Source organism: Callorhinchus milii, unplaced genomic scaffold (genome assembly GCF_018977255.1).
Source record: "Callorhinchus milii isolate IMCB2004 unplaced genomic scaffold, IMCB_Cmil_1.0 Scaffold273, whole genome shotgun sequence".
NCBI classification, from domain to species: domain Eukaryota; kingdom Metazoa; phylum Chordata; class Chondrichthyes; order Chimaeriformes; family Callorhinchidae; genus Callorhinchus; species Callorhinchus milii.
Genome location: NW_024705014.1, coordinates 60,930 through 86,509, shown reverse-complemented (window position 1 = coordinate 86,509; position 25,580 = coordinate 60,930). Strand labels below are relative to the sequence as shown.

The window sequence follows — 25,580 nt, the reverse complement described above, 5'->3', positions numbered from 1 at the left end:
TACTGACCCTCTCACACACACACACACACACACTGAGCCCCTGAAACACACACACACTGACCCCTCTCACACACACACACACACACACTGAGCCCCTGAAACACACACACACTGACCCCTCTCACACACACACACACACACTGAGCCCCTCAAACACACACACACTGACCCCTTCACACACTCACACACTGTGCCCCTCACACACACACAGACACTGAGCCCCTCACACACACTCACTGAGCCCCTCACACACACACACACACACTGAGCCCCTCAAACACACGCACACTGAGCCCCTCACACACACACACACTGTTACACTCACACACTCACTGAGCCCCTCACACACACACACATACTGAGCACTTCACACACACACACAGACTGAGCCCCTCACAAGCACACACACTGAGCCCATCACACACACACACTGACCCCTCACACACACACACACACACACACTGAGCCCCTCACACACACACACACACACACTGAGCCCTCACACACACACACTGAGACCCTCACACATACACACACACACTGAGCCCCACCACACACACACTGAGCCCCTCATACATACACTGAGCCCCTCACACGAACACACACTGTTACACTCACACACACTGAGCCCCTCACACACACACACACACACACACACTGAGCCCCTCAAACACACACACACTGTTACACTCACACTCTCACTGAGCCCCTCACACACACACATACTGAGCCCTTCACACACACACACACTGAGCCCCTCAGAAGCACACACACTGAGCCCATCACACACAGACCTCTCTCACACACACACACTGAGGCCCTCACACACACACACACTGAGTCCCTCACACACACACACTGAGGCCACACACACACACACACACTGAGCCCCTCACACACACACACAGACTGAGCCCCTCACAAGCACACAAACTGAGCCCATCACACACACACACAGACCCCTCACACACACACACACACACTGACCCCTCACACACACACACTGAGCCCCTCACAGGCACACACACTGAGCCCCTCACACACACACAAACACACTGAGCTCCTCACATGCACACACACTGAGCCCCTCAAACACACACACACTGACCCCCTCACACACACACACACTGAGCCCCTCACAGGCACATACACTGAGCCCTTCACACACACACACTGAGCTCTTCACATGCACACACATTGAGTCCCTCACACACACACACACACACTGAGCCCCTCACACACACACACTACCACACACACACACTGAGCCCCTCACACACACACACTGAGCCCCTCACACACACACACTGAGCCCCTCACACACACACACTGAGCCCCTCACACACACACACTGAGCCCCTCACACACACACACTGAGCCCCTCACACACACACACTGAGCCCCTCACACACACACACACACACTGAGCCCCTCACACACACACAAAGCCCCTCACACACACACACTGAGCCCCTCACACACACACACACACACACACCACACACACACTGAGCCCCTTCACACAAAGAGAAAGTCACTGAGAGAGAGAGTCAATGAGAGGGAATGTTTGTGAGAGAGTAAGTCACTGAGAGAGAAAGTGTCACTGAGAGAGAATCACTGAGAGTGTCACTGAGAGAGGGTGTAACTGAGAGAGAGCGTCACTGAGAGAGAGTGTCACTGAGAGAGTGTCACTGAGACAGACAGTGTCACCGAGAAAGTTTCTGAGAGAGTCACTGAGAGAGAGTGTCACTGAGAGAGAGAGTATCACTGAGAGAGTTACTGAGAGGGTCACTGAGACAGAGAGTGTCACTGAGAGAGAGTGTCACAGAGAGAGAGAGTCACTGAGAGAGAGTATCACTGAGAGAGAGAGAGTCACTGAGAGGGAGTGTCACTGAGTGAGAGAATCACTGAGAACGAGTGTCACTGAGAGAAAGAGAGTCACTGAGAGGGAGTGTTAGTGAGAGAGAAAGTCACTGAGAGTCACTGAGTGTCACAGAGAGAGCGTTACAGAGAGCTTAGATTATATATTAGATTATAATTACAAATTATAAAATCCTTTCATAACGCATGCTTAATTTTTTGCTTCCTTTTTTTAATGAAATTTAATTTTGTTCAATTTTTAATTAATTATAAATTAATTTTAAAAAATTAAGAAAACCAAATGGTGGCAGTCAATTTTGTGCTGCAGTGTCCCACAAACAGATGTGCATTGAGTGACCAATTTTTTTCGAAGGATTGTTACCTGCGAACGCGATCCGCCAATCGAGTAACATCCGGGTCCCTGCTTACTGAGCAGGAAGTAAACTGTAAACTTTATGCCTCTGGGTGTAGAGTAAGGAAACTTGCCTGAGCCGGGAATCAAATCCAGGTTGTCTCGTTTGCAAGGCGAGAACGTTAACCTCTGCGCAACCTTATAACTTATAACCTCTTCTAAGTAAACAATGTTGAATAAATGAGTAGCAATGCGTGGTTTTATCAGTACTTTTTATTGTTTATTTTTCATATACAAAAAGATAAACTTGAAATAATCCTTTCTAGTTTCTCCTAGTTGTTGTGGTGTTGCTGTCTCACACAGGGCAAAATACTACATTCATACTGGCTTTTTCTGGGACCCTGCGCAGGGATAAAAACAGCAACACCCCAACATAGCATCTAGTTAAAAAAGAAAACGCTTTCGATACTCGATTTCCAAAATTACCACAGTAAAAAAAAGAGATCACTGCAAATTGTATTAAGTATGTTACAACGATTGTTAATTATTCTGCTTTAAACCTGTTCCTTTTGGAACCATAATACAGTGGATGGTTGTTTTACGCCATTTAAAAAAAACATACTTTTCTTTCCAATTAAAAGGGGCTTTGTTACATCAAAGAGCTTTGAACTAACTCTCTGCATAATTTTTTACACACAGGGTTTTCTTTTTTAGTAATAATTTCTGTTAAATCAGTAGTACAATCTAACTGTCCTACAATTTGAACTACAATAGTGAATTATAGTCTCTACACATTTACAATTCACGGCTTGATTTTGAAAAAAAAATGAAAGGATTACTCGGTGTGTATAAAACCAAGAAATATTTTTAAAATCTTTTTCAGCATCAATTTTCAGGTGAAACCCTTCTCCCTCTTTAAAACTATTGCTCTTCCGATTGCATTACATTTAATGTTTTTCTCCCCGTATAATCTAAGCTCCTTTCATAACGCATGCTTAATAATTTTTTTATTTAAAAAAATCCCAAAGTTTATTCCTAGCAAAAAAAGTATCATCTTGCTAGCATTCTGCGGCATAAATACAAATTACTCTTTAAAAAAATAATAATTATTATTATTTTTCATTAAAAAAACGAGATTTTTAAATATTCAAAAAAATAAAGAAAGCTGCGCAGGGTTTTTTATTCCTTGAGAATTGTTGACAATGGCATTGTGTGGAACTATGGCATAGTATAAAGGGTTTTCAAGCAGGTGTTCAGAAAATAATAATAATCCATACATTTGTTATAGCTCCTTATCATGTCTTCGAGATGTTTCAAAGAGCTTCACAGTGTAAAATGAATTATTACCCCTGAAAAAACAATCCGCCAATCGACTAACACTCAGGTTCCTATTTACTGCTAGGTAAACAGAGGCACGTGGAGTAAACAAACTTGCCTCAGGTTTTGCCCTGCCCAGAAATATGCTAACGGGGCTCCAGTCAGAAATAACATCCCATGTTAAATACCAATAAAAAGCGGAGACTATTGGGTCTGCAGTTATACTGCTTTGCCACACTAAAAGGCATTTGCAACAGTTCTACGCCCATGGGGGTTGGGTAATAATATATGTAACCAAAGAGTTCTTACTCCGTATGACTCCCAAGGCCATCAGATCTGCTGTCCAATCCTTAAGTTAGACCATATTGGCTGAGCATTTTGTTGGAGGATTTTTTTTCATTCTTTGACACTTGTTTGAAACACTGAATGGCTCTTCGGGTAGTGAGTCACAAAACATACCAGCGAGGCGCTAAGCAAACCATCACAGCTGTGTAAAATCACTGCACGTTCAGGTCACCTCCTGTAGAACCAAAAATCCTCCCTCTCCCTCTGCTCCCCATTCCTCACTTGCTACCAACAGAGTTAGAGAAACATACATGCTTTACTGAGGCTTCTGATCTTACTTCGGCAATGATGCTGCTATCCCAATAATAATCTTTGGATTGATTATGGTGCCTTATCACATCGTTGAAATTGTCTCAAAGCGCTTCATACTGTATGAATTAACTGTATATTTTGTGGCTGAAACGGGGCAGCCAATTGCGCACAGCAATGTCCCACAAAACAGTCATAGATTGAGTGACCAAATTATTATTATTTTTCGGGGGAGGGATTATTAACCCTGGAAAGCAATCCGCCAATCGACTAACAACTGGGTTTCTACTTACTGCGAGGTAAACAGAAGTGTTTGAAGTAAGGAACCTTGCCTAAGGATTCGCACCACCTGGGAACTGAACCCAGGTCCTCTCGCTTGAGAGGTGAGCGCACTAACCACTGTGCTCGACATGCAGTAAACACCATACGGGACTCCACATTTTAAATAGATGCGTGGAGAACTTCACTCTCGTTTTTTTNAAGAAACGGTTGACCTTAGATTGGAAACTTTTGCGAGGAAAGGGTAAGAGAGAAGAGAGAAGTTTAGGGCTTGTTTTTTAAAAAAACATATAATAGCCACAGAAAGCATAGAGTCAGAAACCCTGTGTTACAATGTGGGACACCTTCCGATTAATATGGACTACATTTAAATTAGTGACATAGAATAAGTTGCCTTAAAATAACCAAAATGTTTATCTACAGCTGGGAAGGAAATCCTTGCCCTGCTTTAAGAGTGAAGAGTTTACACGTTGTTTACACCTATACATGAACATTTCCAGTTGGAATGAAATGCATACTCTCTTCCCAGAGGGATACACCTGCTTACCTAACCCCAGAGAATATTATTAATAATAATACTTTAATTTGATATAGTGCCTTATTAAGTTTCTCAACGTCTCAAAGCGCTCCACAGAATCTACTGTAAAGTGAATTGACTACAATTTTGTGGGTGAAACATGGCAGCCAATTGCGCACAGCAGTGTCCCACAAACAGTCATGGATTGAGTGACCAAATTTTGTTTAAGGGAATTTTAACCCCTTATAACAGTCTCAGCGTGAAAGGAAGATACTGTACTAATAAAGAACCCTGTTTTTGAACACTTTCCACACATTGCCATTTGTGAGCTTCAATTAAAGCTTTTGGTTTTTTTTTATGCTGGATCTATGAGAAAGTTTTTTCCAATCGCTAGGGAGTGTTTTTTTTACTTAAAAACATACACAAGTGACATCCAGAGAGAGAGCGAGAGAGAGGTTTTCGTTTGCTTACATATGTGGTATCAAGGAATTCCAGCTATAGCAACACTGTTTAATGAGGTTTGAGGTAATTTGTTCCTGAACTGTCTGGGACCCAGACAAAAACAAAATGGCTGGCTGATTGAGAGAGAATGAAAGAGCGAAAGAGAGAGATAGAAGAAGGAAAAGAGTAAGAGAGAGAGAGAGAAACACTTTTTTTGCAAAAAAAAGGTTGGTTTTGCACAGATTAAAGACGAATGCTATGAGACTTGGAGCAGTTGCAAAGAAATAATACCCACAGGGAGTCTTTCCGTTGGTGGCACATGTTGGGGGCTACGTGTTGGGTGTTGGCATCGCCACTGGGATAAACAATTGGGGGAGGGAAAGCATATGGAAGATTGTAAAAGAAATAATAAGGCTTGCATTTGATACAGCATCTTTTCTGTTGAGAAAACGTCTGAAAGCGCTTCACAGGATTTAGTGTAGAGACTACATTTACATGGAAGTTTCCTGTGTTTAGTGCGACTGCATTATTAGTAAAGGTTATTAATAATGTCATATAATTATTGTATTGTAACAGCAGTTTCTTGCCGAAAGATTCTCTTTAGTTTAAAATAACAAACATTCATTATATAACGTGGGCGCGTGGGCAGTGTTTCTTTCCATCAACGTATAGTACCCGTGGAGGGTTAACAGACCTGTTTCAGAACTACTGCAGTTCTGATTTTAGCTGCTGATGCGCGGGGGTTGGGGAAAGCACATGGAAAAAGGGACAGAGAAAAATTGATTGAGAGAAACAACAAAATGGAAAGAGAGTAAGAAAACGAAGAAATGGGGGAGAAAGAGAACGAGAGAGAGAAAAANCGAGAAAATGAACGAAGGTTACCACAATAATAACCTCACAGAAGTGAAGAGTCACAAGTAGGAAGGAGCTATAGTAGAAGCCAGCTTTTTATATAAAAACATTATAAGACTAATATTGCCCACGTACCTTATAGGCAGTATTCTACAACTGTGTACAGTTATTTACAACCAAGTAAAATCAGAGCACATTTCCTAACGTATATCGCAACGTATTAAAACTCCCTTGTTGGTTAAAGCCAACTTACATTAAAAGAGCACTACAGGACAACACAGCTAACAAAATATAATAAATCAAATAAGTAGAAAAATTCTGAGGTATATCTGGTTTGAGGTGTTCTGTGGTCGTGAGTTTTTTTTTCTTATACTTTTTTTGTTTAAACCTTGGAAGCCACTTTCTTTTTGTTTTTAAACGCTAGGGGGGTATTGTTTTTGCCAGGTTTTTCTTCTTACAAATTAAACCCTTTCCCCCCTCCCCAAGTTGAAAGAGAAGTATTTTAGGGAAGGGAAAGAGTAAGGAAGGGAAGGAGGGGATGGATATTCAGGACATGCTGAAATACAGCAGCAACAGAATTCGCACTTCCCTCCTTCCCTTTTTTATTTATATATATATATAAAAAGACAAACAAAAAAATGAATCCAATATCCTTGTGGTTTGTGGCCGATGTCACCTTCCACCCCACCTGCCCGTTCCGCCTTCTCCCCTTCCCGCTCTGCCCGCATCAATTCCCATCCCCCAGCCCACCCTGCCTGTCTGCCCGCTCACCCCTCCCACCCCATCACACGCCCACCTCAAAAAGAAAAAACTCGCCAATTGATTTCGGTTTCCTGAGAAGTAGCCAGACACACGGCTACTTTTGTTCATTTAAAATCTTGTTTTGTTTGATTCGAATGCTGCAAAGTTAACGTTCACTTAAAAATCTCCTCTCTTCCCCTTCAGAATTCCCACACGAAGGAATCATCCCAATCTGTTTCCTGTGTGTATTGTGTGTGTAGTGTGTGTGTGTGGCGTGTAGTGTGTACGTGTGTGTATGTAGTGTGTAACTGTGTGTGTGTGCATTAATGTTAACATGTGTATTACATTGTGAGAGTGTGCAGGCACTGATGCCTGCGCTCGCTCATTTAAAATGTGTTGCGCGTTCGTGTTTGTGACACCCGTTCAATCCGTAAAAAGACACGTTTACCGTTTTGTTTCAAGATAGAGAAAGGGAGAGAGAGAATGCGCACACACCCCCCGTCAGAATGAAAATCCCTTGGGAAAGGTAAGCTGCATATGTAACAGTCTGAAAAAGGTTAGTGAGAATTACAACGATCCTTGCATTTTGAAAACACAGCGCCTTTTACATTTGGGGGTGGGGGGGGGAGAGGACACTTCTAAAGGTTTGCTGTGAAGTTTATCAACTGTGTCTTTTGTGGGCAAATGCAGCGGCACTCACGCACACAGCACACGTCCCGCAAAACAAGAAAGGTTTCCTCCTACAAGTCCAGCATTTCATGAAGGTCGGTACAGAGTTTTATGTCCGTTCACTAGCGCGCATATGTTTGCGTGTATGTGTATGTGGCCTGCATGTCTGTGAGTAGTGTGTAAAAAGCCACAACTGTGCTGTCGAAAAGACAGACAAGACAGAAGGAAGAGGGGAACGGGGAAGAGAGAGATGGAGAGAAAATAATAAAAGCTACAAACAAGTGAAATTTTAAAGTAAAAAAACAGATTTCACACAACGTGACGTGGACTCGAGTCCTCTTGTGGTACCTGCACTTGTTTTTTTTTTGCTGCATTCGCTGGTCGGGGTACCTGAATGCTTGCTGAGATGTCCATTAAATACAGTACAGTCGTGTGCTGTTTTTTCAAAAAAACACTACTTCGCTTCTGTCCTTAAGAGCAACAGAAGTCAGGTTCAAAAAATAGCAGCTGTGTTTATTTGTGGTTCAATTTCCACGGAGTCTAGGAAAGACACAGATTTTTTTTCCTTCTTCGCTTTTCTTCCTCCTCTCCTCTTCCTCCCTTGTCCACCACTATCACCACCTCAGAGGGGAGTGGGGGGGGGGGGGGGGAAGGCAGAACAAGCTCAAGGCTCAGATACTGGACTCTTTGGGCGGCAGGTCCACGTTAGTGACAGCCGTTACCATGGTCACCAGGCAGTCTGAGGTAGTGCCGCTGATCAGTCTGCGGGTCTGACAGATGCGTTCCAACACACAGCCCGCTGAGAGGCGTGCCTCTGCATCATGGTCCCAGCATTCTTCAATGGTCTCGGAAAGCAGGGCGAGACCCTGTGGGGAGGGGCGGGGGAGGAGGGAGAAAAAAGAGTCACGCTGTGAGTTTAAGGTCTGACATAAAAATGTTAAGAATTGCAGAGATGCAACAGGCGCTAAGAGTGCGCACTCAAATGTGCCGCCTCGCGCCCACCCCCACACCACCATCCAAACACATACATATATCCCACATGCATGCATGAACAAACACCACCCTGACACGTTACCCCCACTCCCACATGAACACGCGGATGCGTCCACTTGTGCGAGCACACAATAAATCCACCAAAGCTTGCATTAGATTAAGGGCCCCATCAGGCGTGGGTCACACGCCACAGGGATTTGCCTGGTTCTTATCAAATCACGAGTGAAGTCAGTGTCTCGTAACATCTCGTGTCACACACACTTACACCAGCACTGAGTACTGACGCTGTCAAACACGTACCGGGTGTGTGTACCAGCAGTCTTTGAGAATGGGCCTCATTTTCTTGTGGACCACCACATCCTGCAGGTCCTCCAGCGTTGGGTGCTGCCCAATCTCCTCCTCAAACGGCAAACTGTACTCGTCAATGGGCCCTGCCAGAGAGAAGCAGACAGGTCCAGGTGAGGGAGGGGGCAGACCGGTGCATGGGACAACAACAATTTACACAGTTCCTTCACGATGGATAGTGTCCCGTTTGGTTGGATGCCAAATGAGGGAGAAGTGGGGCAACATAGAAACATGAGTAGCCATTAAGCCTCTCGAGCCTGTTCTGCTATTCTGTTAGATCATGACTGATCATGTAACTCAACTCCATTTACCCACCTTTTCTCCAGGGATAACTGGATACCCTGACCAAAAATCTATCCACCTCAGTCTTAAGAACTTGAATCAATCTAGTATCCACAGCCTTATGGGGGATGGATGCATGCGCGCGAGAAAGAGAAAATGAGCGAAACAAGGGAGAGAGAGTGTGCATGTGAGAAAAAGCGAACGCAACAAGGGAAAAAAAGTGCACGTGCGAGAGAGTGAATGAGAGTGTAAGTAAGAGTACGAGAGAGAGAAAGCGAGTGTGTGAGTGAGAGAAAGAGAGTGACAGGAAATGAAAGGAAGAGAGTAATGGATTGGGAGATTTACCATCCGCCGCGGTACATCTTGTGACCATCTCCCAGAGCACGAGGCCCACAGCATACATGTCTATCCTGAGGAAGGCGTCTCTCTGGAAGTTAATTGCCCCCTCCAGTACCTCGGGAGCCATGTATCTCCGTGTCCCAACCTGCAGAGAACATCAACAAAACTCAGCGCGAGTAAAGCTTCAGCTTATCTGCCCCCACCCGAGCCCTTCCACCTTGCTCCCTCCCTCGCTCCTTCAAGATTTGTCTCAAGACCTTCCTCCTTGACTGTGCCTTTGGTCATCCTGGACAAAGGTTTTGGCTGCGTTGGTGTGATGTACGGTTGGAGGCGAGAGTGCTACAGACTAAGCCAGGCTGACACAAAACTGACATGTTAACGGGAGCACATAGCACCAGAAGCACTCATATTCATCCTGAATCCACATACCTGACCATGTGTATCTCCGGGAGGCTTTCCGGGTTCGAACCTCACGGCCAGGCCGAAGTCACCTATACACGCAGACAGGTCTGTCTTCACCAGCACATTCTTACTTTTAAAATCCCTAAAGAGAGTGAGATTAACATGATTTCTCCATTCAAGAATGATAAGATGTTGAAAAATATACAGTCACCTGTGGAGCACTTTGAGAAGTTTTCACATGTCTGAGCTCTACATCAAAGTGAAGGATTTATTGCTTTTACTGGCTGACTCAGTTATAACTCAGTGGTTAAAACCATGAGAAATTTCAAGCCTTGATTTTCTAACATAGGGAACTCAGTCTCCTAAGCTTCGTGGATGAGTTTCTGCATGTGTCAAGACATCCGGCTGATCAAATAAAAAGTTAACAAGCAAGTATTCCAAAGTCATATTCCTATTGATAATATTTTGGGATAAAATGCTAATTTTGCCACTAGGATAAGAAATCACTTGAGAGGCAGGGGCACATTAATGCTGCCCTGTCCTGCAAAGACAGTAAATATCATCTAGATGGCACTATCCCCCCAGAAATATCATTCCAGGAGGAACCCACTTTACAGGATGTCCTGCCAACTCGTCTTCCAAAAAAAGTGTCACCGGGAACAATAACCTCTCATTCCGCTGGAAAAATGCAAACAGGAGGACACATGTCAGCACTTGCTATTATAGTCAGTCTGGATCAGATACTTTTAAAACCCACAAAAGTTTGCCCACAAAATACAGTCACTCCACTTTACAATATATTCTGTGAAGCGCTTTGAGACGTCTCAAAGTCATGATAAGGCGCTATAACAAATGAAAAGATTATTATATGAAATCTCACAGACTATGCTAACATTCCAACGCAGTGCTTGAGAGGAAGCTCTGCATTATTAGAGTTGCCATCCCTGAGATATAACAACAACAAGATTCCATTTATTGAGCGCCTTTCACGTCGGGAGGACGTCCCAAGGCGCTGTAGAGTTGGGTCAGGACCCGAGCAGGGGGGAAATGGTCAGGGTGAGGGGAGGGAAGGGAGGGAATGAGGAGGGGGTAGAGAGTCGAGAGGGGAGGTGAAGGCACGGTTGAAGAGAAAGGTCTTGAGACCGGCCTTGAAGGAGGAAAGGGAGGAGGCGGCGAAGGCACTGGGGGATAGAGTTCCAGAGCCTCGGGGCTGAGAGGCTGAAGGCCCGGCCACCGATGGTAGGGCGTTTGGGGCGGGGGATGTGGAGCAGACCGGAGCCAGAGGAACGGAGGGTACGGGCAGGTAGGTTGGGGGATAGTAGGTCGGAGAGGTAGGGGGGAGCAAGGCCGTGAATGGCCTTGTAGGTGAGGGTGAGGATCTTGAAATCAATCCTCTGGGGGATGGGGAGCCAGTGGAGGCGAGCGAGGGTGGGAGTGATGTGGTCCCGAAGCCTGGTGCGGGACAGTACACGAGCTGCAGAGTTCTGGATGACCTGCAGCTTGTGGAGGGAGGTGCCGGGAAGGCCGACGAGGAGAGAGTTCCCATAGTCCAGCCTTGAGGTGATAAAGGCGTGGACCAGAGTTTCAGCCGCGTGAGGGGTGAGGTAGTGCCGTAGTCCGGCGATGTTCCGGAGGTGATGGAAGGCGGTGCCAGTTGTGGCGCGGATATGAGGAAGAAAGGACAGCTCAGGGTCGAACAGAACCCCGAGGTTCCTGACTGGCTTTGAGAGGTGGAGAGTGCAGCCTTGGATGCTGATGTTGAGATGAGACAAAGTCCACGTCTGCCTGTTTGGATGGACGTTAAAGATCCCATGGCACTACTTCAAAAAAAAAGACAAGTTTCTCCCGATGTCCAACAATCCCCCAATAAAACGGATTCACATGGGTCATTCACTTCACGGCTGTTTGTGGGACATTGTACAAATTGACTGCAACAAAACACCCAGTCTCTACACTTTACAGTGAATCCTGTTAAAAGCTTTGAGATATCCCCCGACACCCGACATGAAAGACGCTCTATCAAACACAAAGGTTATTATTATTTGCATTTCACTTTATAAACTTCAAACCACAATAGAGCAGAGGAGTTACCCTACACCCTTAGCTTTTTGGGGGTCAGCTAGGTGTCCACATGTGGAAACCCATCACCATGCTTAAGAATATCCAAAACAGGCTGACAATTTCACATATGCATGCCATGTAAACATGGCAATTTCCCTGTGTCAGGAATGGAAATGTGCACTGTCTGCTTACTGAATTTCTGAAGAGAAATAGGCACTGGTTGGTGACAGCCAAGGCTTGGGAGACCCCACGTTCACTGTTGGGATAACTGCTCAAGTTTAACCAGCTGGTCTCCCCAGCTTCACCAACCAGAAAATCCCAACTATTCCAAAACTCTGCTCCACTACAAACATCCTTCACTCAGATGGCTCTGGCCTCCTGCTTGTCCCTCATCCCCTCCACTCCACCGTCGGTGGCCAGCCTTGAAACTCTGGAACTCTCTGCCTCAATCCCTCCGTTCAGATCATACTTCAGACCTTCCTCTTCGACTGTGCCTATGGTCACCTCCCCAGTTCAGCATCAAACACACACACACCTACCTCTCTCACCAATACCCATCAAGAGAAAGAACAAACAAATAAACGCAAACACACACAACAAATTACATTTGCAAAGTGCCTTTCATGTCAGGAGGACATCTCAAGGCATTGGACAGTCAGGGATTTGGACCTGAGCAGGGGGTTGGGATCAGGAGGGCAGGGATGAAGACGTGATTGAAAAGGAGGGTCTTGAGATGGGCCTTGGACGAGGCAAGGGAGGGAGCGACGCGATGGAACTGTAAGATGGGAGTTCCAAAGGGTGGGGGCAGAGAGGCTAAGGCCCGACCGCCAATGCTAGTCACATACACACACATATATACACACACACACAAAGACATACACATCTCTCTCCCCATCTTTCCACTCTCCCCCTTTAGAACAACATTTCAGCATTAATGAACCATGTAATGACCAGGGATATCACTCTCCAGTGTTTAAATGAATTAAGCCAGGAGGATGCAACACCATCTATAACTTTTATCACCGTCTCTCTCTCTCGGCCATTTAAACGTCAAGGCATCCTTTGCTCCCGTCAGTACCTGTGGGCTATAGCGGGCTTTGCTTCTTCCCCTTTGTGCCGAGGAATGTCTTCATGCAGATAGGCCAGACCCCGCGACATAGTCTCCGAGATGTGACACAGCTCGTTCCAGCTGATCACAGTCCCCTTCAGAAAGTCACACAGCGAGCCCTGGGGGACAAAGTACAAACCAGGCCTGACTAACGCTCCACTTACACGGCACAGACACACCAAAGGCAATCCATAAAGTGGTCTCCGATACCCGCCATGTGCAAACACGTGTGTAAAGAGGGCATCACAGCACAAGGGAAATAACAACCCATTTATTTTTGTTAGTTTATTATTTAATTAAAGCCGCCTGTAGCCCCGCAGGTCACATGTGGGCCTATGTGTCGTACTGGGCGCAGACTCAGTGAGGGGGTGGGGCAGGGTCATAGAATCTTATAGCACAGAAGGAGGCCATTTGCAAGCACTTTGAAAGAGCTACTGAACGAGTCCCACTCCCTCACTCTTACCCTACAGCCTTACAATTTTTTTCTTTTTAAGTATATAACCAATTCCATTTTGAAAGTTATTATCCGAATCGGCTTCCACCATCCTTTCAGGCAGTGCATTCCAGACCGTAACAACTCTTTGGGTGAAAAGGGTCACAGTGAGTAAGGGGCGGGTGGTGCAGAGTTTGACTGAAGCACAGTTCCCACAGTTATCTCCTTGGTTCTTACCCTCTCGTGGAAGGAGGTGATGAGCCAGAGCTCCATCTCCAGGTTGGTGCCTCGCTTCTCGGAGCCGATGTATCGCAGCACGTTCTCATGTTTCATGCCGGGCGTTATGTAGATGTCGCGTTCGTTCTGCCATGACTGCTTATCCTGGTAAAGACACAAGCAGAGGCTCCGCATAAACAGATGCTTTTGAAAAGATTTCACAGGAAGTTTACAACACAGAACACAATGGAAATTAGATTTCTTTTAGACAGTAATATTTTGGGATACAGTATATGAGCAATTTAAGACGTGACAAGTATATATATGCTTGGAAGAACAAGGCAATTTTGGATCTAAGGTTCCCAAAGCTTTCCACTCTGTTATACACTAATCCATACAGAATTAATTGCGATCAACATCTACATTATTAAAGTATGTGATTAACAGGATGGAAGAAGGCGAACTAGATGGACCTTGTTCTTTTATCACCTAGCATTTCTGTGTTCCATTCATCCCATCTTGTGGTTGCTGGTTGCTCTATCCAACAATGCAACACACCCCCAACATTGCATTGGAGTATCACCTTAGACTACTTAAGTTTGTCGGCCTGGTTCAATGGCACACAGTGAGCCAGGCCAACACACACCAAGACAGGCTGCTTCAGCAACACGCATAGACTTCACCAGTTTACAAAACTCGAAAATCTCACTTCAGAGTAAGTGCGAAAACCTGTACTTGTTACTTCTATAGTGAACATAATAATTGTGATAAGTATGAAATACAGCTCCTGTAACGTCAAAATATCGCAAAATGCTTCCCAGGCAATTGGTCTCAGCTTCAGTGCCTGTGATCCTATCCTGACAACATGTTCACAGGGAATAGCTGGCTTGTATTGGTACACGAACATGGCAGACAATTTGCGCAATTGTGTCGTACATTTCAACGGTTCCGTGTCACACTCAGGACCTCTCATTCCACCCCCACATCCCTCGCTCCCCCTCCCTTTCCCTCCATCCATCGCTCCTGTTCCTCACCTCCACATCCCTCGCTCCCCTCATTTTCCCTCCACACCACCACATCCCTCGCTCCCCCTCCCCACCACCACATCCCTCACTCCCCTTTTTCACCCTATTCCCACTTTGTCCTTCGCTCCCCACTCAACCCGCCCCCCGTCTCCACATTCCTCGCCTTCCTAAATCCTTTGTTCCTCCTCTCTGTTCCATTTCTCATCACCACATTTCTCATGCTCCTCCCTCCTCGCCCATCCCACTCACTCTGGCCTATCCAATGCAGATATGATAGGCTGACCTTATGTGCCTCCGCCCGGAACCCTGCCTCTCACCCCTCGGAACCCCGCCTCTCACCCTCAGAAACTCGCCTCTCACCCCTCGGAAACCCGCCTCTCACCCTCGGAAACCCGCCTCTCACCCTCGGAAACCCGCCTCTCACTCTCGGAAACCCGCCTCTCACCCTCGGAAACCCGCCTCTCACCCTCGGAAACCCGCCTCTCACCCTCGGAAACCCGCCTCTCACCCTCGGAAACCCGCCTCTCACCCTCGGAAACCCGCCTCTCACCCTCGGAAACCCGCCTCTCACCCTCGGAAACTCGCCTCTCACCCTTCGGAAACTCGCCTCTCACCCTCGGAAATTCGCCTCTCACCCTCGGAAACTCGCCTCTCACCCTCGGGCACTCACCTGCACGGGGAAGATCTTCACTGCCACATACTCGTTCATCATCTGGGCTTTCCACACGCAGCCAAAGCGCCCTCTGGCCTTGATCTCCAGTAACTGCAGCGGCTTCAGTCCAACCAGCGGCGAGGGAGGCGGCAGGCCCAGGTCCTGGGGAACGAGCGGCGCAAATTAACATTGCACTGCGCCCCGAGCTTGTTAATGAACCCCGTCAACACCACCCGGGGATCTTTCGTTTACAAGCAACATTTACAGGAAATGTCTCAAGTTTATTTACTCTGAAAAAAGATGCGTTATAACTCATGCTCCCCAGCTGAGAGGGGCGTGAGGACCACGGTTGCGGGGGGTTTAAGGACGAGAGCTTGCATTCATACAATGCTGGAAAGAGAGAGGAGGTGATCGTAGGCATGGTCGAAGAGGAATGTCTTCAGTCATGATCTAGAAAGGGGAAGGAGGGGGCAAGGCGGAGGGATTGAGGGAGAGAGCTCCAGAGTTTCTGGGTGTCGTGGCTGAAAGGAACAGGGACTGGATGACTATGTGTGTGTGTCTGTGATTGTGCCTGTGTGGTGTGTGTGGGGGGGAGGAGAGCAACTTGCGGCACTTGTGACCATGAGAAAGTTGAGCCAAACTACCATTTCAGTTTTGAATCACACTTGCTAGGGACCACTCTGCAGACCACCATGATACTCTATCGACTCCCAATGTGCTCGTGTAGAGGGCGGCCCACTGTGCCCCTTCCCCCCCACCCCTCACGGCCGATCACACACCTCATTGATGTCCACGTGTCCGTAGGGCGGCTTGCGGTGCCGATACATCCAGAAGGCCAGCAGCAGGATGACAGAGAGGCCAGTGATGGGGAGCAGTGCGTACACCATGATGTTCAGCAGCGAGGGAGTCGGTGGTGGAGGCTCGAAAACCACTGTAGCGAGGATTAGAGGAGCGGGTGTTAGCCGCAGGGCTGGGGTAACACCAAGGATCCATCCCGGAAAAGTGCCGGAATCACCGGCTTGGTTGCAACTGATCATTTGGAGGCCTTGGGCTCATGTAAAGGAATACCTTCGGCCACTTTGAACTTATCCAATCAGATCATCCCCTCAGGGCTGCAAGCTCTTTCTGACACACATCCAGCCCACTTTCTGTAACTCTGCAAGGCTTCCAGTATTCCACAGAGGAATGCTTTCATTGAGGGAGGCCTATAAACACACACACGCGCGCACGCAAACGCACAGTGTATGCAGTGTACACATGCGGACACAGACACACGTACACACACAGACACACACACACACACAAACAGTGCACGTATACACAAACAGTGTACATATACGCATGGACACACATGCACACAGATGGAGGCAGACACCACAGACACGCAACACACCTTCTGGCACAGACTCTGGGAAGTGGAAGAATCGATCGTTGCAGTAGTTCCCCTCACAGCAGCAGAAAAACACATGTGGATTCTCCTCTGTTGCAACGCACTCCATTCTACAGAGAGAGAAAGAGTGAGAGAGAGAGAGAGAGAGAGAGAAAGAGAGAGAAAAAGAGAGTGAGAGAGAGAAACGGACAGAGATATAGAGAGAAAGCGACAGAATACACAGAGAAAGACAGAGAGAGAGAGAGGTAGCCAGAGAGAAAATGAAAGCCAGAGAGAGAGAGAAATAAAGATAACCAGACAAAGAGAGACATACCTTCTCAACGAGATTGAGAGAGAGGTATTCATCTTGTTGCAATAAGTCCAGAAAAAGGAGGGATGTGCGTAAATGTGACAAATAAATGAGTGTGACAAATAAGACTGTGAGCTGCAGGCTCAAGTTGTCACATTTTTTTTAATGGGGTTATGATGTAGTGGCAATAATGGAGACCTGGCTCAAACAAGGGCAAGATTCCTGGCTACAATATATTTAGGAGGGATAGGGACGGAAGAAAGGTGGGGGTGGGGTGGGGGGCGGGGAAGGGCCCTGGAAAGGGACGATGTGGCTCAAGGGTCCAAAAACAGAATCTATTTGGTTAAGAGTTAAGGAGCAGAAAACAAGCTGTTACTCTGTTAGATGTATCTATGGACTACCAAATAGTGGGAAGCAGATAGATGAGCAAAGCTGCAAGCAGATTTCAGAAAGATGCAAAACCAAAAGATAATGGGGGACTTCAATTATCCTAACATAGACTGGCAAAATAACAGTGTAAAGGGCAAGGAGTGGGAAAGGATTCCTGAAATGTGTGCAGGATAACTTTCTGCATCATTATGTTTCCAGCTCAACAAGGAAGGAATCAGTGCTGGATCTACTTCTGGGGAATGAAGTGGGGCAAGCGGAGCAGGTTTCAGTAGGAGAGCATCTGGACAACAGTGATCACAACACCATTGGGTTTAGAGTACTTATGGAAAGTGACAAGGAGGAATTAAAGGTGAAGATACTCAAATGAAAGAGGGCTAATTTCAGTGAGTGGCAGGTAAAACAGCTAACGAACAACAGAAAGCCTTCAAGGAGGAAATAGTTCGGGGACAGAACAAATACATTCCCACAAAGGGGAAAGGCAGGGCATCCAAACCTCCTGGATGACTAAGGAAATTGGGATTCAAATAAAACAGAAAAAGGAAACTTATGAGAACTGAAAAGGAAATAAGAGGGGCAAAGAGATTGTATGAGAAAAGATTAACGGGTAACATAAAAGGGAACCCTAAGGTATTTTATAAGCATATAAAGAATAAAAGGTTAGTCAAAGGTTAGGGACCAAAGAGGAAATCGTTTTGTGGAGGCAGAGGGCATGGCTGATGTATTGAATGAGTACTTTGGATCTGTCTTCACAAAAGAAGAAGATGCAGCTAATGCCACAATATCGGAGGAGAGGATAGAGAAATTGGATAGGATAAGAATAAACAGAGAGGAGCTACTAAAAAGGTTGCTCAAGGTAGATAAGTCACCTGGTCTGGGCGGAATGCATTCTAGGTTACTGAGGGAAGTAAGGGTGGAAATAACGGAGGTTCTGGCCACAACCTTTCAATCCTCCATGGACACCGGGGTTGTGCCAGAGGATGGAGGGTTGCAAATGTTACTTCCCTGTACAAAAAGGGACAGAAGGATAAACCCGGGAACTACAGGCCAGTCAGTAGTAGGGAAACTTCTAGAGACTATAATCCGGGACAAAATAAATGGGACAAAAATATGAGTGAATAAGGCACAGCCAACACAAATTTGTTAAAGGCAAATCATGTCTAACAAACCTGATAAGAGTTTTTTGATGAAGTAATGGAGAGGGTGGATGAAGTTGATGTAGTTTATATGGATTTTCAAAAGGAGTTTGATAAAGTGCCACATAAGAGACTTGTAAGCAAAATAAAAGCCCATGGTATTAAAGGGACAGTGGCAGCATGGATACAGAACTGGCTGGGAGACAGAAAGCAGAGAGTGGTGTGTGCGTGAAGTGTGCAGTGGTGTCCCCCGGGGATTGGTATTGGAACCACTGCTTTTTTTGATCTATATAAATGACCTAGACTTGAGTATACAGAGTACAATTTCCAAGTTTTCTAAGCTAGGAAAAGTAGTAAACAGTGAGGAGGATAGTAACAGACTGCAAGAGGACATAGACAGATTGGTAAAATGGGCCGACATGTGGCAGATGAAGTTTAATGTGGAGAAATACGAAGTGATGCATTTTGGGAGGAAGAATGAGGAGAGACAATATCAGCTGATGGTAAAATCGTAAAGAGGGTGAAGGAACAGAGAGACCTGGGAGTTCATATAAGTAAAGTAGTGGCTGGAAGTGCGACCTCCAATGGTGGGGCGGAGGGTGCGAGGGACAAGAAGGCGGCCGGTGCCAGTCGAGCAGAGGCGCTGGGGTGTGGATTGGGGAGTGAGGAGATCGGAGAGGTACAGAGATGCCAGGGAGTGAATGAATTTGAACAAGTGAGTGAGGTTCTTGAAGTTGATCCTTTCGGTGATGGGGAGCCAGTGGAGCCTGGCCACTGATGTCTGAACTGAGATGGGGATGCGGAGTTTCGTCTGGGTCAGTTGCGAGCGGCAGAATGAGCTGGATCTTGTGAATGGTGGAGCTGGGGAGGCAGTGAGGAGTGGGTTGGAGTAATCCATGTGGGAGGTAACAAATGCATGCACGAGGGTTTCGGCTGCATTTGCGGTAAGGTACCGTCAGAGGCAGGCATTGTGGCATAAGTGGAAGGAGGCAGTCCTAGTCAGAGGCCAGATGTGGGAGAGGAGAACAGCTGGGGGTCGAAACAGATGCCTAGTTTGTGCACTGGTTCAGTGAGTCTGAGGGAGAGCTCAGGGAGATTGAGGAGTTTAGATCCACAGGAGTGAAGATGTTGGCGGGAGCCAAGGAGTATGGATTTGTCTTGTCCATATTCAGCTGCAGGAAGTTTGCACTCATTCAGGCCTTGATGTCTGCCAGACAAGCTGATAGAACATCGGTGGACGTGGAGTTGGTATTGGAGGAAGCAAAGTAGATTTGTGTGTCATCCGCATACATGTGGAAGTTTACCCTGTGTCTGCGATGACATCACCATGAGGGAGCATATAGATAAGGAAAAGCAGAGGGCCAAGGATGGAGCCCTGGGGTACCCCGCAGGTAACCGGGCGGTGGCGGGAGGAGAAACCATTCGCTGAGATGAAATGGAAGCAGTTGGTTAAGTAGCACTCGGACCATGCGAGTGCGGCCCCACTAAGGTAGATGAGGAGGAGAGCCGATGGAGGAGGATGGCGTGGTCGACTGTGTCGAACGTTGCAGAGAGATCCAGGAGGACGAGGAGGCAGAGAGAGCCCTGGTCACGGATAGAATTCTCTGTCGTTTGTGACTTTGACAAGTGCTGTCTCTGTGCTGTGGGCAGGGCCAAAACCAGACTGCGGGGGTTTGAGGAGGGAGTGGATGGAGAGGTGTGACCGAAGTTGACCTTCAACAATATGTTCCAGGACTTTGGCAAGGAAGGGCAGGTTGGAGATGGGATGATAGTGTGAGAGATTTGAAGGCGCTATATAAGAGCAAGTTGTTGTTGTGTAAATCTTTAAAGGTGGCAGGACAGGTAGATAAAGCTGTTAAAAACCCTGTTAAAAAACATACTGGATACTAGGCTTTAAAAAATAGGGGCATAGAATACAAAAGTCAGGAAGTTATGATGAACCTTTATAAAGCATTGGTTAGGCCTCAGCTAGAGACTGGGTTCAGTTCTGGGCACCACATTTTGGAAGGATGTCAAGGCATTGGAGAGGGTGCAAAGGAGATTTACCAGGATGGTACCAGGAATGAGGGACTTCAGTTATCAGGAGAAGCTAGGATTATTCTCCTTGGAACAGAGAAGGTTAAGAGGAGACTTAATAGAAGTTTTCAAGGTTTTGAGGGGATTTGATAGGGTGAACAAGGAGAAACTATTTCCACTGGGGTTGGAAATCCAAGGACACCAATTTAAAATAGTTGTTAAAAGAAACGGAGGGGAGGTGAGGAGAAATTTTTTCACACAGCGAGTTGTTTGGATCTCGAAGGCATTGCCTGAAAGGGTGGTGGAAGCCGATTCGATAACAACTTTTAAGAGAGTAGATAATTATTTGCAGGGCTATGGGAGAGAGAGGGGGAGTGGGATTGATTTAGATAGGTCTTTTCAAAGAGCCATCAGAGACACAATGGGCTGAATGGCCTCCTTCTGTGCTGTATAATTCTATGATTCTATGATAGTTGAACTTGGGGTGTTGTTGGCCAGGAAAGGGATATATTCAGATGTGAGTGTCAAACAGCATACAACACTAGAAAGACATCGGCATTTATACACCACTGACTCCCTCCCTGGTCCCCTTGCTGACAACAACAACTTGCATGTACCCTCATGCAGTGTAGCACGTAACAGTGGAGGAGCACGACGTCGAGCCATGGGGTTGGGAAAGATGAGCACGGTCGAAGAGGAAGGTCTTCATGTGTGATCTGAAATTGGGGAATAAGGGAGGAGGGCGAACTGATTGAGGGAAAGTGTTCCAGAGATTCAGGGTGTAGTAACTGAAAGCACAACCACCAATGATGCAGCGGTGGGCACAAGGGACAAGCAGGAGGCTGGAGTCAGTTGAGGTACGGAGATGCCAGGGAGTGAAGGGATTTGAAAATGAGTGTGAAGATCTTGAAATTGTTCCATTCGGCGATAGGGAGCCAGTGGAACCTGGCTAAAACTGGTGCGATGGGGATACAGAGTTTAGTATGGATGAATATATGACCAGCGGAAATTTGGATCAGCTAGATCATGTGCATGGTGGAGCTGGGTGACCAGCAAAAAGGGTATTTGAAAAGTCGAATCGGGAGGTGACAAACTCACGAGTGTTTCGGCTGCGTCTGAGGCTAGGTACGGTCGGAGTTGGGCAATGTGGTGGATATGGAAGAAAGCGGTCCTGGTTGTGGGGGAGGAAGGCCAGCTGGGGGTCGAATCTGACGCCAAGGTTGCCAAGGATCAGTAAGCCTGAGGGATAGGCTAGGGAGGTTGAGGAGATCAGAGCCACAGGATAGAAGACATTGGAAGGATCCATGGAGTATGGCTTTGTCTTGTCCACATTTAGCTGCAGGAAATTTGCACTCATCCAGGCCCTGATGTCTGTACGGAGTTTAGTGTGGCTGGGTGTGTAGGAGTTCTGCCCCCCTCCCACACCCTGCTGTCTAACCCTCACCTGTCTCAGCCTCACCTGTTGTAACAGTTGAAGTCGTCCAACCAGCAGCCTTTCTTGACCAATTCAATGGAGCCCGAGGCATTGCGCCAGGAGGCGTAACAGTGCAGTCGCTTGTCCTTCTCTACTTCGCAGCGGTCCACCCCACTCTGGTTTGTTTTCTCCAGCTCCCAGTTGGCATTGTAATAGGCACACTCTCTGGTCTCCGCTTCACCATATCCAGGGCCTGCACAGCAACAATATCACCGGTTAGCAGCCCGAGTCAGTCACTGTTTAGCACAACACCAACAACTTGCACTTATATAGCACCCTCCACGCAGGTAGCATCTCAGAGCACTTAACAGCAGCGGAACATGACTCCAAGCCAGAGGGGGTGACCATAAGTCGAAAGGAAGGTTTTTAGGTGGGACTTGAAAAAGGGGAGAGAAGGCAGGATGGAGGGATTGAGGGAGTGCTTCAGGGTTTCGGGGCATAGTGGCTGAATGCATGACCTCCAATAGTGAAGCAGAGGGCGCGAGGGACAAGTAGGATGCCGGTGCCAGTCGAGCAGAGGTGCCAGGTGGAGGAGTGAGGAGGTCAGGGAGTTAGGAAGGTGCCAGGGAGTGAAGAGATTTGAAAACAAGTGTGACGATCTGTTGATCTGTTCAGTGATAGGGAGCCAGTGGAGCCTGGACAGAACTGATGAGATGGGGGTACGGAGTTTGGTCTGGGTCAGTATGTGGGTAGCAGAGTTCTGAATGAGCTGGATTTTTTGAACAGTGGAGCTGGGGAGACCGGCGAGGAGTGCGTTTGAGAAATCTAGGTGGAAAGTGACACACCGCATGCACGAAGGTTTCGACTGCATTTGAGATAAGGTATGGTCCGAGCCGGGCAACGTGGCAGAGGTGGAGGAAGGTGGTCCTGGTCATGGACCGGGTGTGGGGGAAAGAAGGACAGCTGGGGATCAAACTGGATACCTAGATTGTGTTTGGTGAGTCTGAGGGAGAGCTCAGGGAGATTGAGGAGTTCAGATCTGCAGGAGTGAAGATGTTGATGGGAGCCAAAGAGTATGGCTTCCGTCTTGTTCACATTCAGCTGCAGGAAGTTTGCACTCATCCAGACAAGCTGATAGAACATCGGTGGACCTGGAGTTGCAGCTGGAGGAGGCAAAGTAGATTTGTGTGTCATCCGCCACAATTGTTTGTCATCTGTCAATTTCTTATTCTCACTGCTCTCCTTTTCTTTTTTTCCATCTGTGTCTGAGGATGGCATCACCAAGAGGGAGCACGTAGATGAGGAAAAGCTAAGAGGGCCAAGGATGGAGCCCTGGGGTACCCCACATGTGACCGGGCGGGGACGGGAGAAATCATTTGCCGAGATGATGTGGAAGCGGTTGGTTAAGTAGGACTCGAACCAGGCTAATGTGGTCCCACTAAGATGGATGAGGGAGGAGAGACGGTAGAGGAGGATGCCTCCTGCTTGCCCCTCGCACCCTCCACTCCACCATTGGAGGTCGCGCTTTCAGCCACTCCGCCACGAAACTCTGGAACAATCTCCCTCAATCCCTGTGCCTTGCCCGCTGTCTCCTCTTTTTCAAGTCCCCCCTGAAAACCTTCCTATTTAACGTGCTTATGGACATCTCCTCTGCCCCAGAGGCAGTGGTTATAGCTCCAGCCTTGATCCGCCAGTGACCACTGCTAATAAGAACAGGCACCATCCGCCTGTGCTCCGCATTCCCTCACACTTGTCAGCTCCGTCAGCAATAGCTGCCCGACACTGAGAGCACGTTAGCATTACATCCTCGTGATTCATGAGCAGGAGACCCTCTCTTTTCTCACATCTGCACCGGCTCCCTCGCTCGCTTATGCACTCTCACAATTTTAAACCCTAGAACTGTACCCAATTCTCATTTCTCTATTCCGCTTATCTCACTCTCCTTCTCAATTTCTCATTCTCACTCCTCTCCTTTTCTTTTTTTCTCTCTCATACAGTCACCTTTTCTCTCTCTCTCTCACCCCTTTTCCTCTTCCCTTCCCCCCCACCATCTTCTCCCTTTCTCTCTCTTCTCACTTACATTCCTTGTTCCATGTCCCTCGTTCTCTCTCTCTCTCTTCCTCCCTCTGTTTTATTTCCTTTTTCTCACTTTTAAAGCCCTCCATGGCCTTGCTCCTCCTACTTGTGACTTATTAAAACCATACCAACCTTCCTGCTCTGTAAGCACCGTGTCCATGTCCCCCGCCCTGCCCGCTCCACCTTCGGCAGTCAGGTCTTCAGCTTTTCTGCCCCACCCTCTGGAACTCCATCCTGGAGCCTCTCCGCCTCGCCCCCTGGCCCTTGTCTCCTTCAAGGCCTTCCTCTTCGACAGTGCCTTCGGGCACACTCCCAGCCTCCCACCTCTTGATTCCAACCCTGAGCTTGGGTGCAAACCCTTAACTATCCGGCCCTTTGGGACATCCTTCTGATATGAAAGGTGCTTCATAAATGTAATTTTGTTGTTGTTTTCCTCTTTCTTCCTTTCCCTTTTCCTCTCTCTCTCGTCTCACAAGAGCACTGTGTTAGTGTTAATGTCCTGTGGTTTACCATTCCCCTGGCAGTAATGAGAGCCTGGCCCCTCAAGCCCCTCTTCGCCAGGGGTGTAGAGTGCTGCCGAGCACAACAATAATAATAATAATCTTTGCATTTAACATAGCGCCTTTTCATGTTGTTGAGATGCCTCAAGTGCTTCACAGAATATACTGTAAAGTTTTTTTTGTGGACAAAACAGTATATTCTGTGAAGACTGCAGTGCAAGTTATCTATACAAAAACAACAAATTACATTTGTATAGCGCCTTTCATGTCAGCAGGACGTCCCAAGTTATATATACACAATATAACATAATTAATGATTAATACATTATATTGATAACACAATAATTCTATTAATATAATATATTGTATACATCCAATATATTGTATATTGTATGGGACATCCTCCTGGCGTGAAAGGCGCTATACAAATGTAATCTTGTTGTTGTTGTATACCGTATAAATATATACAAATTATGTATACAATATAATATTAATTAATATTGTATTGATATATTAATCATATTGTATATTGTACAATATATACAAGTTATATATACAAGCTATACTTCAATCGCTTCCTGTCTCTAGCCCAGCACAGTATATTGCCTTCACCAATAATGACGTGTCTGTATTGCCAGTGCTTTACAGCAAGCATTTAATGTGCCTATAACTCGCTGTCATGAGCTTCAAAAGCCCTTGTAAACAGGAACAGAGATCATGGGCTCAACATTTCACAAGGTGTCATTTTACACAATTTTTGGTCTGCCGAGTGTCTGTCACACACAGAAACACATCATTGTTACTGAAACCCATAGCTCTGTGCATCAAACAACACATGGAATGGAATGCACACTCTCCCTGGACGCATCCTTCTTACCTAATCCCGGAGAGAAT

The 25,580-nt window shown here is 46.8% G+C and overlaps 1 protein-coding gene across 1 annotated transcript; it reads right to left on the bottom strand.

Moving 5' to 3' along the window:
- Positions 1–8,284: 8,284 nt before the first annotated feature.
- On the bottom strand, positions 8,285–22,367 carry LOC103191390 (activin receptor type-2B; the record flags this gene model as incomplete). Its single annotated transcript, XM_007912382.2, has 10 exons — positions 8,285–8,488; positions 8,916–9,046; positions 9,588–9,726; positions 10,011–10,125; positions 13,123–13,271; positions 13,823–13,966; positions 15,497–15,640; positions 16,258–16,409; positions 16,872–16,978; positions 22,156–22,367. Coding segments are annotated over 10 exons (1,488 nt in total), but the record flags the coding sequence as incomplete, so codon positions are not given.
- Positions 22,368–25,580: the final 3,213 nt, after the last annotated feature.